This window comes from Capra hircus, chromosome 3, assembly GCF_001704415.2.
Source record: "Capra hircus breed San Clemente chromosome 3, ASM170441v1, whole genome shotgun sequence".
NCBI classification, from domain to species: Eukaryota; Metazoa; Chordata; class Mammalia; order Artiodactyla; family Bovidae; genus Capra; species Capra hircus.
This window is the reverse complement of record NC_030810.1, coordinates 31,676,517-31,692,490: the sequence shown is the minus strand read 5'-3', so window position 1 is coordinate 31,692,490 and position 15,974 is coordinate 31,676,517. Positions and strand designations below refer to the sequence as shown.

General features: G+C 44.5%; 1 protein-coding gene across 2 annotated transcripts in view; it reads left to right on the top strand.

Moving 5' to 3' along the window:
- DAB1 (DAB1, reelin adaptor protein) overlaps positions 1 to 15,974 on the top strand; it is a 463,784-nt gene that overhangs the window by 422,487 nt on the left and 25,323 nt on the right. The window contains exons 10-13 of one of the 2 annotated variants that reach the window (XM_018044682.1): positions 4,598 to 4,648; positions 4,740 to 4,787; positions 10,211 to 10,273; positions 12,489 to 12,597. In XM_018044682.1, the coding sequence (XP_017900171.1) occupies positions 4,598 to 4,648; positions 4,740 to 4,787; positions 10,211 to 10,273; positions 12,489 to 12,597 (271 nt within the window). The remainder of the gene's footprint in view (positions 1 to 4,597; positions 4,649 to 4,739; positions 4,788 to 10,210; positions 10,274 to 12,488; positions 12,598 to 15,974) is intronic. The other variant, XM_018044685.1, reaches the window with a different exon arrangement.

Genomic DNA, 15,974 nt, shown 5'->3' with positions numbered 1-15,974 from the left:
TCCTAGATACCCCAGAGGGAATCAGTCTTCATTAGCATGTTGTCTTCATGGTTAAATCACTCACCAGGGAAAGGCATGCAATTCAAATACTTGGAATCACTAGGTGTGTTAATGGTGTCCACCTTGGTGCACTTACAGATCACTTAAGTTAATCCATTTCTCCTGAGCCTTCTAAATGGATAATTGAATTCATTCTTTTGCAGCGCTGGCTTAGGTTCTGTCTGAGTTGAGATCTTGATGCCTTGTGAGCTCCCTGTCCCACTCCTGTCCCACCTTCCACGCTAGAATGATGATATATCCTGGCTCTGCTCTGAACTTTAAGAAAGCATGGCCCATGTATCAGTCATCTTTGTATCTCCAGTGCCTAGTGAGAACACAGTGTGTGGAAAGCACCCAGTGAATGTTTGCTGGAGAAATTCATTAATCAGTTATGTAATCAATCAAGATGTCTTCATTTTTCCCAGTAGGAGTTTCACTAATTATTCCTACAGAGAGTTCATTCCCCAGCACAGTGCTTCACAAGTCTGGCTTCCTATTAGACGCACCTGGGGAGCTTTTAGAACCTACCGATGCCAGGACCTCACCCCAGACCAACAGAATCCAAATCTCAGCTGGCGAGGCCCAGGTATGTGTAGCTGTGGAAAATCTCCCCCAGAGGATTACATTGTGCAGCCAGGGGTGAGAACCACTGCAGGTTTCTGATTTGGCAGCTAGAAATAAGTTGTCATCCTTTTTGGTGTGTTCATCCCAAGTCCCATCTCATCCACTCACATTCTTTTAATTGGTAAGACCATTTAAAAAAAATAATTTTTATTGGAGTACAGTTGCTGTACAATCTTATGTTAGTTTCTATTGTACAACAAAGTGAGCCAACTCTGTGTATATGTATATCCCCTCATTTGGGGATTTCCTTTCCATTTATGTTACTGTAGAACATTGAGCAGAGTTCCCTGTGCTATACAGTAGGTTTTCCTTAGTTGCCTATTTTATATATAGTAGTATAAATATATCAGTCCCAACCTCCCAGTGCCTTCCTCCGTCCCCTTTCCCCCTTGTTGTGCATACATCTTTGCACATAAGATCATCTCTACCATTTTTCTAGAGTCCACGTATGTGCATTAATAATGCAATATTTGTTTTTCTCCTTCTGACTTACTTTACTCGGTATGACAGTCTGTAGGTTCATTCACATCTCTACAAATGACTCAGTGTTATTCCTTTTTATGGCTGAGTAATATTCCATTGTATGCATGTACCACAACTTCTTTATCCATTCACTTTTGCTGTAAGAGTAACATGAATCTGATCTTCTTACACCCATGGGATTTTCCAGGCAAGAGTACTGGAGTGGGGTGCCATTGCCTTCTCCGTCTTAAGAGTTACCCTACTCAGTTATGGGACAGTAGTGTCCCACTGCTCGAGATAGATTGTGGGAAAGTAAACTTCATGTGGAAGCTTTATTTCAGTGTCTTAATGATGCTTTGGGCTAGAATTGTATTGAAACAACAGAAGAGAATCTCTTCTTTTAAACCTTCACCAGAAATGGAAGTTGTGAGTAAACTAGATTGCCATATTGAGATTTTAAGAGCAGAATACAAAGCTTCATGCATGCTATGATAGTAAGTGTGAGGAGTATGTCTAATACAGGGAGAACAAGACTTGAAGGTAAATGGACAAAAGCTCTAACAGAGAATGTGGGTAAAGCAGGACCTGGGGATGCAGGGAGACGAGGGAGTGGATTCCTGGTTCCCCCCTTTGAGAGTCAACTGAGAGAAAAATGCAGGGACTGGAAGAGTCTTCTGATGGCTGGGTGAAGTGCCCTGAGTATTCCTTAAGGCTGTCCCAGGCAGGAGGAAGGAAGTCCAAGAAATGACTGAGCTAGTATCAAAACAGGACTGTAACCGTATATGCCAGGTACAAAGGGTATGGATGGGAAGATGCTCCCAGCAAGACTGTGTCAATAAGAGAGAAAAGAGGGAAAAGATGGGCTCAAGAGTGGACTGGGCATTCAGAACTAAGAGCAGGAAGTGTTTGGCATCCTTTTACACAGGACCTAGTCCATGTTCTGAAGTGGGGTGGTTTCTAAAGAGGGGCTTTCCGCAAGATATTTTTACTTCTCCTTTTCCCCAATATCATAGAGTAATAGTTTCTTAATATTAAAAGATGGGTGCCTGTGCATTGCAGAAGTGAGCTAAAAGAAATTGATCGAGAGGATCCTAATAATAGCCATGACTTATTAAGCGTCTCTGTGCGCCAAACAGCAAACAAAGCACTGCACACACATCTCGGTTAATCCTCTCCATAACCCCAAGATGATGTTATCCCTGTCATCCCACTGAGAAAACCTAGGCTTCACGACTTGTCCAGGGTCACACAGCCAGCACGGGGCACAGTCAGGATTCAGTCCATATCTGTGTGACTCCCAAAAGGCACATTTACACCCACGTCTGCTCCATCTGGATTTACGGAAATGGCCTCCTCACACCCTGGCCCCACCCCTCATCAGAGACCCCCTCTTCTGTCACCAGCAAAGTGACAGTCTCACACCAGTGCTGGCTATCCTCACATGTTTTCATTATATGGTGGGGGTTTTATGAGACTCTACCACCGGCTGTTCCTCATGCTCTGGCCATTGCTTTTTTTATATTGGACAGATGTAATGAGATTTTGGACACTAAAAAATGTTTTTATTAAAAGTTATGACCCAGAGCTAGCTGGTAGGGGCTATGCCATAAATCCCAGGAAGTGTGGGAATTTATGAAGGAGGCAGCGACATAACCTTAACCTTTCAGGCCACACCAGAGGTTATAGGGTAACACTGTCTCCCCGTCTCTAGCCAAATAATAATAATTGTTGTTACTGTTATTTCTGCCATTATCCAACCTGATCCTTCCTCATCTTCTCTCAGCCACTGTTGAATCCTGGCGAGCCAGCGCCTAGTAGGAGCAGGTGGTTGATGACAGAACTTGCTGGTGTTTGGCTTGAAGGCTCTGCTGTGGTGGGCACGGGCATGTGTGTTGCCCTTCTCTGTGACCCTGTAACTGGGGCTGACTGATGTACAGTCACATTTGCTGCAGACGGAGTGGAAGAGTTCATGGCTGATGGTTCCTCCACTCCTCCATGGCCAGCAGGAAGCTCTCCTGAAAATTAGGGAACAGTGCAAGTATTTCTGTTCAAGCATAATCATTCCAAGTTAATGTCAATATTATCAGACTTAGACTACTGTTACACTGCTTGGAATTCATCCCAAGCATAATTAGTTTGGACATATAGACCAAAAACATGGTCATTGTGTACATATGGAGATATTATGCACGTTACCTAAAATATGTGTTAATGTTGTGACTTTGTTCAATTAACATTCTTTAAATAAAGCTCTGGGGTATCAGATGGTAAGCCAGGGTTCAACAGAAGACCACCAGGGAGTTGAAATAGAGGAGTTTATTAGTGGAGGTCCTGGAAGAAGGGCCATATGCAGAGGTGAAGGGAGGAAGCAGGCAGAGAGCAAGGTAGGGTCTGGGGCACTTGCCTTTATTAGAGCTCCAGGATAGAGTGCTTTAGCATTCCTGGTCTGAGGCCAGATTGATCATTTCAAACCAAAAAGAGCAGGGTCTTGGTAAGTGTTAAGGAATCTTATCTAAGGGTCCATAAGGCCTGGGAGGCTGGGGAGAGTGTAGCCGTAAGAGCTGTTAGGATGGTCAGATCAGGAACTGACATTGACTTGTGACTCTGTGGGCTGTTATCCAGGACCTACTTCACTGGAGAAGCTGGTGTCAGTTCAAGGCCCCTGCAGGCCGCTTGGCCGCACAAAGGGGATGCTGAGGCAGCGGTATTATGGAGTGGTGTAGCAAAGCTCTCAGCAATTATAAACAACAAAGTAAAAAATTAACAAAATGATTAGATTTGGTCAGCTGCTGCCTATTTTTAAAATCATTTATTCATTCATATGTATTTTTTTCGAGCACTGCCACGGGGCAGATCCCCCATGACCTGCTGGGGATGCAGGAACAAATACATTGTGGTCCCTGTTTCAGGAAGATCACTGTTTAATGGGTACAGGTGATATGCTGTTGCTCACAGAGGATGGATTTGAGCTCAGGGGACCAAAGAAATCTTCACAGAAGAGATGGCCTCTCAGCTGGGTTTGAGGAACTGGGTGAGCTTTGAGCTTGCCAGGCGGACAGAAGCAGTTCAGGCAGAAAAGGCACTTACAAAACCAGCTGTTCACAGACTGCCCCAAAGGTCAAGTTTGGCTAAAGCACATGATAACACTTTTAAAACAAAAATCTCAAGGGTAAACATCATGCTCTTATCTGCTGTCACCATTGAGACTGGCTGGGTCAGGTCTGTAATTTCAGGAAGATGGACTTTAAAATTACAAACTCCCTATGGCTCGTGTTTCCTAGGCAGGCACGTGTTTTATCATCAGTTTGTGCTGGGAGCATATTCCAGGGTTTTCACAGCACATTGGCAACCACTCCCGCCTCCTGTGACCATAAGAGTGTAAACCATAGATAATGTCATCATTAAACACATAAATCCATGTCATTTGTGTGTCATTCACTTCATCCTCATTCATCATCCCTTACGCTTTCAGAACGGCCGTGCGTTTGAAGATTTTGACGAGCGGTTTGCCGCAGCCACCCCGGTAAGCGCAAGAGGGCCCAGCCTGGTTAACGGTTTCGCATCATTGTCCCATCACTCATTTCATGCTCATAAGTCATGCCTTGTGGTTACAGAACAGAAACCTGCCGATGGACTTTGACGAGATTTTTGAGGCAACAAAGGTAAGGGCTCCGTGGTCTTGTGAAGCGAGGGTTGTTCTGGTCATTCTTATCCGCTCTGTGCAGCCTCACTCTCCTCAGTGCTCTGCTCTGGTGCTGGCCTGTGCTGATGTTCAGAGACTCCTGGTGGGCCCCGCGGTGAGGGCGAAAAGTAGGAGCGTGTGTGTGTGTGTGTGAGAGAGAGAGAAACAGTGTGTGTTGGAGAGGAAATGACACCCCTTCATTTCATTCAGCAAACATTTTTCAATCTCCTAATGTGTCCCAGGCATTCTAATAGTTGCTAGAGATGCAGTGGAGAGGAGGACACAACCCTTATCCTCAGGGAGCTCAACGTGTAACACAGTGTGGTATTGCATAGCATAGGAGAAGGCAGATGGGATTGGGAGAGAAGGCTAGGGTAGGTTGCCTAGTGGAGTGGAGTGTAACATGTTATAGTGGAGATTCAGCACTGAACAGGAGCTGCTCAGTGCACCTATGGAGATAAAAACCAGTGCGGGTGCAGGGTGGGGAAGGCAATGGCACCCCACTCCAGTACTCTTGCCTGGAAAATCCCATGGATAGAGGAGCCTGGTAGGCTGCAGTCCATGGGGTTTCGAAGAGTCGGACACGACTGAGCGACTTCACTTCCACTTTTCACTTTTCCTGCATTGGAGAAGGAAATGGCAACCCATTCCAGTGTTCTTGCCTGGAGAATCCCAGGGATGGGGGAGCCTGGTGGGCTGCCGTCAATGAGGTCACACAGAGTCGGACATGACTGAAGCGACTTAGCAGCAGCAGCTGCAGCATCTATGGAGATAAGACTGCTATTTGGTCCCCATCACCTGGAATAGAGGTGCTGGTTTGCAGCCAGTGTTTATTCAGATTGGTTAATACATTGGCGAGTGAATGTTGTCACTCCTGAGGACATGTGTGTGGGAAGTCTGCAGGACAAGAGTTCTCAACCTGGGCTGCAAGTTAGAATCATCAGGAAAAATTTTTAGCTTTGAGTTACTAAACTACCTCAAACCAACTAATTAAGAACCTCAAGGGGTGGGGACCAGGCATCCATACTTTTCCCTTGAGTGTGTGTGCCTAGTCGCTTAGTCGTGTCTGACTCTTTGCAACCCCATGGACTGAGACATTCCAGGCTCCTCTGTCCATGGGGATTCTCCAGGCAAGAATACTGCAGTGGGTTGCCATGCCCTCCTCCAGGGGATTTTCCCAACCCAGGAATCAAACCCAGGTCTCTCACATTACAGGCATATTCTTTACCAACTGAGCCACTGGGGATCCAAGGCTGACAATCCATCTAAGGGTCTCACGTAAGCTGTTTTGGGGCAGTGGGATGGGGTACAAATTGAGTTAGAAAATACTTCCCAGGAAGAAATAAAGGTGTCTAGTTTGTGTCTCGAAAGATCGGTAGGAAAGGCAGTGGGGGAAGGTCTGAGTGTTCTGGTCAGAGGAGGAGCATGTACCAAGGCCCTGAGGTGGCCCCCTCCTTTTGTGACCCCTGGTGCTTCTCTAGTAAAATGGTCCTCACTGTGTCTATAGGTCTGTCTTCCCATAGAACAGGCAGCTCATGAGACTCAGTGCGGGAAGATGTCTTATGCATCCCTGTGTCCCCTGCTTTCGGCACAGTAGCCGATGTACAGTAGGAACTACATGCTTGCCCTAAAGGAAGGAGCACCTAGTGCCGAAGCTGAGGGAGTGGGTCTATGTAAATGTGTACTCTGGTCAGTCATGGACACCTCTGCCTTCTTCAGTGGTGCTGTCAGAGCTTCTCTGCAGGAGGGGTCTAGGAGTCTACTTGCAAAGGTTTAGTGGAAAGAAGGACCAGGGGGCTAATTATGAAACAGCAGCTATAGGGCATTCCAGATGCTATTGGAAAAGCATCACTGATTCATAACAGAGAGTGGCTTGGGAGGGGACAGGCCTGATTGAGATACTGAGGAGCTCCAATAGCCAAGCATCTCCTCATCCTTTTCACTGGCTTTGGCAGCTTCCAGGGTCACTCTGTTGACCCTGGAGGATGCCCAGGACCTAGAGAAGGGGCAGAATCTGCCATCAACAACCACATCTTTACCTGAAGATGTCTGAAGGGCCAGGAAGGGGAAGGCAAGGAGGAGTCTTGGGTTGACCTTGGAGATGACTTCTTCAGAGGGACATGAATCATGGCAGGACTTGTAAGAACCGTGGCTTCTGGTTAGAGAATATTATGGGGCTGGGCTTCCACCATGAAGGATGGCTAAGTAGGGCTGGGTAAAGGGACACAGGGATAAACAAAGTGCTGCTTGGTCTATGGGTCAAGCCCAGCTCTTTTTAGCTGACCAATCAGAGGTAAGTCACCTTAACTTCAGGCCTCTAATTAGCTCATCTGCAAACCAGAGATGGTGGGAGAGATTCCTGTGCTGCCAACTTCACACAGTTCAGGGAGCATCCGATGTTACAGTAATGTGTTAGAAAATATGTTATAAACTATGAAGTGCTCTACAAATGTGAATGGTTAGTTCTATTCTCATGAGGCTGTTAAAATGATTAATTACAACAGTACTATCAGATGGAACATGGCTTCTTAAGTTACAAATAAAAGAACCAGGGTTAACAAGGGGGAGAGGGGCTGTGAAAATAGATATTATTCCAGATCCTCAATCATATACTGTTATTAGAATTATTTTTAATTTTATGGCCTAAGAATCCCCTTTTTCTATAAAATTTAATTAACTCAAGGTTCTATTTAAGCAGCAAATCCAATGGAATGAAATAACAATCTATGTTTTATGCCTCTGCATGTTTTTTCTCGTTTAATCCTTGAATGGAAATCATCTGGCAAGAGGAGAGTCTGTAGCTCAAGAATGAAGGTTATTTTAAAAGTTGTGCTTAAGGAGAAAATTAGCCAATAAATTATATTTATGATGTTAGTAAAAGTGAGCCACGAGTTCACCACATTTGAAATGTAAATTGTGCAACTTAATTATTAACTTCATTTTAATATTTTCCTACCACTGAAAACAGTCATGGGCCATTTGCAAAGCATTGAGCTTCAAGGGCCAAGAAGCCCAGAAACCTCCTTTGAACGCATTAAATAGAATTATCCCTTCTGTGGGTTTGGGAGAGAGCCTAAGGATTGGCACTATTTCACCAAATAATATAAAATATTGCTCACATGCTAAATAAGCCTTCCCAAAGACAAGCAAATGTTTATTATTATATCTATGGATTGTCCCCACTAGACTGTAAGCTCCCTGAAGGCTGAAAATTGACATTCCTCCTAATTATGTTCCTAGCACCGAGCACAGGGCCTAACACCTTACAGTTGTCCAGTCTGTACCAGCATATTATGTAGTTCAGTTCAGTCACTCAGTCACGTCCAACTCTTTGCGACCCCATGGGCTGCAGCACGCCAGGCTTCCCTGTCCATCACCAACTCCTGGAGTTTACCCAAACTCATGTCCATTGAGTCAGTGATGCCATCCAACCATCTCATCCTCTGTCGTCCCCTTCTCCTCCCACCCTCAATCTTTCCCAGCATCAGGGTCTTTTCAAATGAGTCAGCTCTTCACATCAGGTGGCCAAAGTATTGGAGTTTCAGCTTCAGCATCAGTCCTTCTAATGAATATTCAGGACTGATTTCCTTTAGGATTGACTGTTTGGATCTCTTTGCAGTTCAAGGGACTCTCAAGAGTCTTCTCCAACACCATAGTTCAAAAGCATCAATTCTTCGGCACTCAGCTTTCTTTATAGTCCAACTCTCATATCCATACATGACTACTGGAAAAACCACAGCCTTCACTAGACGACCTTTATTGGCAATGTAACGTCTCTGCTTTTGAATATGCTGTCTAGGTTGATCATAACTTTTCTCCCAAGAAGTAAGTGTCTTTTAATTTCATGGCTGCAGTCACCATCTGCAGTGATTTTGGAGTCCCAAAAATTATGTAGTTGGGAAAGAAATTAATATGTATAGGGTCCTACTGTGTGCCAGGAACCATTTATTCGATCTGAAACCTGAAGAGGAAGGATTGAAAGTGAGTTTATCAGGCTAAGGTGCTTGCTTTTCAGCAAAAAAAAAAAAAAAAAAAGAGAATCTTTTGTGCCTTTTTCACCAAGCTTACCCAAACTTCAGAGTCCTTCTAGTAATATAATCAATACATCTCCAAAGGAGATATTACCATCTCTAATGTCCAGGTAAGAGAAAAGTGGCCCCGAGGAGCTGCAGAGATTGTCAGCGGTAGAACTCAGATGCAACCCCAGGGATGGGACTCTTCCTGGGCCTAGAGCTCACAAGTTTGTCAGTAGCGGAGAGTGTTCCTTTCTTTGTGTGAATCTTGGTGATCCCACTTTGCCTGGTTAAAACAGATTTCTAGGGCAGGAGTCCTGTCTGCCAGGACAGACTCTCCCAGTGGTGTTTTTCAGTCCCCTGATTAGAAACTATCACTTTAAAGTTGGAAGATGAGCAGAAAGTTGTTTATTTATTTATTTTTTTTGTTTTGTCTTTTGTGTGTTTTTTTGTTTGTTTGTTTTTTGCAGTGGGCAAATTTGTACAAAACATGACTATATACTTTAAGTCAGGCTATTTGACTCCCGGCCATAGACCTCCTGCAGACTCTGAAGCTGGAAGTGTACACTGATTAATTTCTGAGTGTATCTTAAAGGGCTTCTCCCACTGCTCTGGCTGGCCTTGCTCAGACACTGAGGGATGATGGATGGGAATATAGTTGATACAGTATCCACAGTGATAGAGCTCCTCAGAGTGATTAATTGTGTATATACTGGGTTGTTTTTGATACCCTTCCTGGTATTAAATGATACATTTTCTCCTCCTCCAACTGTATTTTTTATCTTGAAGATGGACTCTTTCAAGGACTGTCATTTGACTGCCTGCTCTACATGCAGAAAATTCAAGTCCTGGCCTAGGTGGTCTTGAGGTGACCTCTGTGAAACTCAGTTTATTCATCTGTAAAAATGAGGATGACAGTTCATACCTTTTAGGGTCAGTGATATTTACTGAGAAGTGGCCGTGAAGTGGTGACTTGCTATACTTGGTACAGGAAAAGCACTTTGTAACATGCGGATATACTCAGGAAAGAGAAGCAAATGATAAAATTACCTCTTGCCTTTGTCTCCTGGAGAAGAGAGACAGTGATGACACTGGATGGTAAATATGTGTAAAATGGTATTATTATTGCTTATGCAAGGTGGCTAAGCCCAGATCTGCTTGACTAAGCCCAGATAGACAGCCAGGCACACTGAAACAATAACTGATTCTGGCTGCATCTGAGATGCTGTCTTTGGGTTCAAGAAGTATCATAATGACCAACTGGGTTTATTGTTTATATAGTCATGATGAAAAAGGGAAATACATGTCCTCAAATCATACTGTTTTTAAAGCATTGCCCAGCAGCACCAACTCCCCTTGTGGTTACATCATTATCCTTTTGTCTTTTCAGGCTGTGACCCAATTAGAACTTTTTGGGGACATGTCCACCCCTCCTGATATAACCTCTCCCCCTGTAAGTATGCACTGAGTTTGGAGACCTGCATCTTTTTCCTTTCCTTCTTCAGTTTCATGGTGACAAATATATGGGCTTTGGGTAAAAGAAGCTGCTGGTGGATTTCAACTCGGACTCTTCCAGCTGTGTGACTTGGGCATACTAACTAGCAATTCTAAATGTCAGTTTCCTCTGCTTTTTTTTTTTTTAAGTAATTATGATGCATGCTCTGTTTTGACAAATAAATGAAATCATGCATCAGCAATTACAGACTATCACTGGGGTGCTTGCCATTATGCTGGGCAGTGGAAAGAGACAGGAGCAGGATGTGGTCCTTGCCTGCAAGGAGTACAAGGTCCACCTGGGAATATGGGTGAGAAGCTCCACAAGACAGCAGATGAGATGAGACATTTGTCATCTCCTGCCCAGAACCCGCACAGCGGGGTGGTCAACCCAGTAAAGGAAGCCTCTTCTCCCCCGAACCTTTCAGCTCCCTCCTGTCTTATTCCCTTATTTCCTTCCTTTCTTCCTCCCTTCCCACTTGCTTGCCGGCTTCTCTGAGCTTCTCAGGAAGCTTCGGATTCCCAACTCTAGTTTCAGCCATGCTATCTCAGTCATTGCTTGTACTAGGGCAGAGTTCACAGGGAGCTGAAGTAAAATAGGATCCCAGTGCTTTGAGAATGGGAGGCATTCAGAGGCAACCCTGCAGCCAAGGCAAAGAGCCAGGCTAGCCCCTCCAGCTCCCGCCCAGTCCACTCCTCGGAGGTGGGCGGAGAGCAGTCAGCCACAGCTGCACCCGCTGAAGCTGCTGGGAGAGGGCGGCCCCTCTGGGGACCACACGTTTAGCGCAAACCCAGGGATGGTGCTACAGTTCATTGGCAAGCTGCGCCTCCCAGAGAAAAGGCTGTAACCTCACTGAGGACAGATGGCAGGAAAGCCTGCTGCCCACAGCTGCTGCCAGGGAATCTGAGCACAGTAGCCCTGCTTCCAACACCTGGTACCCAGAACAGCCGTGAAGGAGGGGCCAGCAGCTCCTATCTCCAGGGAGGCTGGTTGGTTCTAGTGAGGCTTTCTCTCCCCACTTCCAGGGAAGGCAGCTGCATTTCTGAACCGTGGGGCCATGGAGCTAGAAAGGTCTGGAGTGATCTTCTAGCCTTATTTAGCACCTTCGTTTTACAGATGAACACACTAAGTTCCAGACAGGGCATGTGACTCACCCAAGGTCACACTGGAAGAAAGCAAACGGCATTGATTATGGTCTGACGCGCTTAATGCAGCAGCTCATGGCTGTATTTCTGGCCCTGAACCTGAGTACCATCCAAATGGGTATTTAATAATCCTCAGAACAATGCTATGCCTCCTGCAAGCTGCTAATCTAAAAATGGCCTTGTCTAATTGCCATGGTTTCAGGATTAATTGCTTGCCCCAATCTATTCCAAGGGGAAAGAAATAAAGATATTATGTCATCAAATATGCGTACTCTGTTGGCAAAAGGTTTCTGGAAAGGCATGGACCTTTAAAGAAACAAGTACTCAAGTTTTGATTTCAGTAGCCCTCACCTTATCCACCACCTCATGGAGGAGACATTTCTGAAATTCCAGCATGGGCTAGGATCGAGAGTTGGCAGCTGCTCTAGCATCATTTTTATCATCTTCTTGAGAACATTTGCTTCTTTTTGCAAGTGAAGGTTCAAGCAGGATTCTTCTGGGAGGCACAAGGACCCAAGGGTCTCTGTTCCACTTGCTAATCTTTATTTATTTAGCCAACGCCTATTTATTAACCATGTATTCAGTGACAGCCTTGAGCTGGGTGCACAGTAGGTCCTGAGTGAGTGTATGTCAGTTTGAATTAACTTCTAAAGGACGAAAGCCAGATATTATGGGATAATATGAGGGCCTGAAGACACCCCCAGAGGGTATGGGCTCAAGCTAAATAGTCGTGAGGCTGGCCAGTGTTAGCTGAGCACCTGTTCTGTGCTTCAGCATAGTACTAAGTGATTTAAATGCATGATCTCATTGAAGCCTCTCAGCAGCTCTGGAGATAGATATTGACTTTCTCATTTTATGCTCTGTATACATAGCAGCTCATGGTCTGCAATTCACAAAAAGTGGCCAGGACTAGGGCTTGCTTCTGCAGCATCTCCCCACTTAACTTCTGGGCCCGCTGCCTCCCATCCTGGTCAGCAATAAGGCTCTCCCAGGAGCCTCACACCCTCCTGCCTCTCTCTGTCTGACAGACTCCTGCAACTCCAGGTGATGCCTTTATCCCGTCTTCATCTCAGACACTTCCAGCGAGTGCAGACATGTTTGGTTCTGTACCTTTTGGCACTGCTGCTGTACCCTCAGGTAAGCCCTCTTCCACCTTCCTCCCACCTCCATCCACCAAGAAAAAGAAAAAGCTGACTGAACCAGCTGCCAGGTTATGCCAGACACCTGTGGGACGACCATTTTCTCCCTATGACTCTTCAGGTGACAATGAGAAGCTGCCATGGGCAGGGAGTAGTATGCTTACCAAGCTTTGGTATGTGGGAGGCTGGACACCAGTCATGTCTTGAACCTGAAAGGTCAAGATTCCAGATGTATAGCTTTGGGGAGCTCAGTGCACACACAGCTGTGCGAATCAGTGCAAATCCTGATTGGCACTGTCAGCTCAGTTGGATGTGGGGAAGGTGAGGGTGGGGAAGGGGCAGCTATGCTCCGCCAACCTCTTGAGGTCTGAGTGATAGAAGGGGTGGAGGCCGAAGGAAGGGAAGGTTCCCCATGCAAAGAGGAACATTTAGGAGTTCTGCTGACAGTGAACAGTGAATTGCAATGGGGCTTAGTGACTTAAGAGTATTTGTTCTATTTTCCAAATATTCTTTTACAACAGGGCAAAAATACAGATAGTAACAGTGTTACAGGTGCACATTGGTGGGGTCTGAGGCATCTTGTTTCCATGGCATTAGGCAGTCCATGAAGCCAGCCCGTTCTATCTGGACATGGCCAAAGGTGATATTTTGCCATTGGTTTTGTTCAGTCATGTCTGACTCTTTGTGACCCCATGGACTGCAGTATGCCCGGCTTCCCTGTCCTTCACTACCTCCCAGAATTTGCTCAAATTCGTTGAGCAGAGATAAGTGGTATTACTTATGCTGTTTGCATACAGGGGTTCTTAAAGACCTTTTTTCCCTTAACTACATATTTGAAATATGTGGCTTTATCTTTCTTTTTCTACTTTATTTATATAAATGACAGAGTTGATATGTTTTAAAATATCAATTTCTTGCATTTTTCTATAAATAACTACTTTTAATTATATAGTGTTAGAAACAAATTCTTGCCACCAGATATAAACCTTATTGTTACTTAAAGTAAAATTAAAATTTCATACTCTGTTCTGAAATAGTTATTCCTCCTGAGCTGAAGGATCACTTCTAGGAGCAACAGAGATTGGTAGCTATAACTTACAGTTGAGAATCTATAGGTAGCCTAGAAATGTCTTTAATTGCTAAGCCTCCCAATCAAATCTGTTTTACCCAAACCTATAATGGAACAGTGGAAATAGTTTTCCTTACCTAAACTGGATATTAAAATGTCCTTGGGAATAGTGTCATGGAATCTGTCATTATAAGTAAGAATAATAGTTTTCCATCAGAGATGGACAATCTTCCTGGGCTGTCAGCCTTGCATTCAGAATAACCATGCTTTGTCCCATTTGATTCATGAAGATATATTGGGACAGAGGATGGGACCTCTAGGCACCAAATTTACTCATTTTCAGGCATGTTTATGCCATAAATGTTCACTGAGTGTGCACTGTGGGCCAGGTCCTATTCGAGGTGTCTGGGGTGTGTCAGTGACTACAATAGACACAGACCCCTGGCCGCAGAGAGCTTACTTTCCAGTGCGGAGAAGGACAACATGAAAATGAGTAACAACATAATCTGTTAGGAATGGTGGATGAGGGGTACGAACAGAAGAAAATGTGGAGCAGAACAGGTGTGAATGGAGGTGATGGTCAGGAGGAGGAGCTCATGCAAACATGTGATATGAGCCAGGAAGGTGTCAGGGTCAAGAGTACTCCCAGTGGCCCCTCCCAGCCTCCACCCCCTTTCTCTGTAAGCAAGAGGGGCTGGATTCAGTTCTGGCCCTTACACTCGACTAAAATGCCTGAGAACCTGCCTGTACTGCTCTGGGCCCTCTGCCCAGCCGGGGCCAGGTTATGGCTTTAAGGAACTCTGTTTTACAATCTTACCACTTGATCAGCCATGTTGCACACTGTGGACAAACCACTCCACCCATTCAGATTCTGTCTCTTTAGCTGCTTAAAAAAATGATAGATTACCTCCAAGATTTCAGTTTTTACAATGTTAAGTCTAAAATTAATTTCAGTTAGCATATATTTGCTTTCTTACTCTACTTAGGCTCTGCTGAGAAACAATACTGGGCTTCAGCTGGTGTTAAACTGTCTGCCTTCTTCTTCCCTTAACTGGCCTTTAAAATCTCTGCAGCTGCTGAATCTCCATCTCACTGTCCCTAATTGCCCTGCCAGTGCCAGGGAGGTGGGAAATGACCTAGGGTGTGTAATGCAGTGAACAGGCTGAGTTTGAGCCCTGGCTCAGCCATTTATCTGTAAGCTTTAGACTCCTGGGCTAATTACTTAACCAGTCAGAGCCAGAGTTTCTTTATTTTTATAACTGAATTTAAAATAATACTTACCTTGCAACAATATCATGAGAATTAAATGAAATGAAATCAAGTGCTTCTGAAAAATGCTGGCATGTTATAAATGCTTTGTGTAGAAAATGCTAGTATTATTGTTACTCTGACATCTAAAGTAGAAGAAAATGTGTTTTGCTTTTACCTATTTTTTTTTTTTTCCTTTTCCTTCTTGGGATGTTCCCTTTAAAAAAAATGCATGTAATACAGTTTAGGTTTTTGACCGTATGAGCACATGGCAGAGCTGGCCTGAAGGGCTGGAGGATATACTCTATAAATACAGACCCTTCTACTAACCAGCTATGTGACACTCAGCTATATAATTTCAGAGCCTCAGGGAACTTATCTGTAAAATGGGGATGATGATTCTACCTCATCGAGCTGTTCTGAATTAATCACATGTAGTAAAACAATTAAAACAGTACCTGGCAGTGTTCACATAAGTAAGCCCTCAGTAAAAGTTCTCTGCCCTACTCACCAGGGATCCTGACTCTTCTACACATACTCTGGGTAGCCACATCAAACCTTCCACTCTGGAAGCTGTCAGTTCCTTGTATGCAGATTAAAGAGGTATATTTCAATATTTATTTATTTATTTGGCAGTGCCAGATCTTAGGTGTGGCAGGTGGGGTTTAGTTCCCTAATTAGGGATTGAACCCAGGTTCCCTGCATTGAGAGCATAGAGTCTTAGCCACTGGACCACCAGGAAGTCCCAATTAAAGAGCTATTGATAACAGCCACCGCAGAGACTTGTTGAAGGATCAGCTTCACAAAAAAATGTGAGCTCCACTAAGATGAGGATTTATTTTATCTATTTATTTATTTTTAATACTGTCTTGTTCTTCACTGAATCTCCAGAGACAAACAGTGTTTGCCACCCAGGAGGACTACTTTTGAACAAACGCATCAAATGACATATGTAGATGAGAGGTACCACACAAGTTCTGTAATATGTTGGAGAAATCCTTCCGTTTTCAGTGCTTTCTTTTTCTTTTCAGTGTTTTTTTCCCCCCAGATAATGAGGG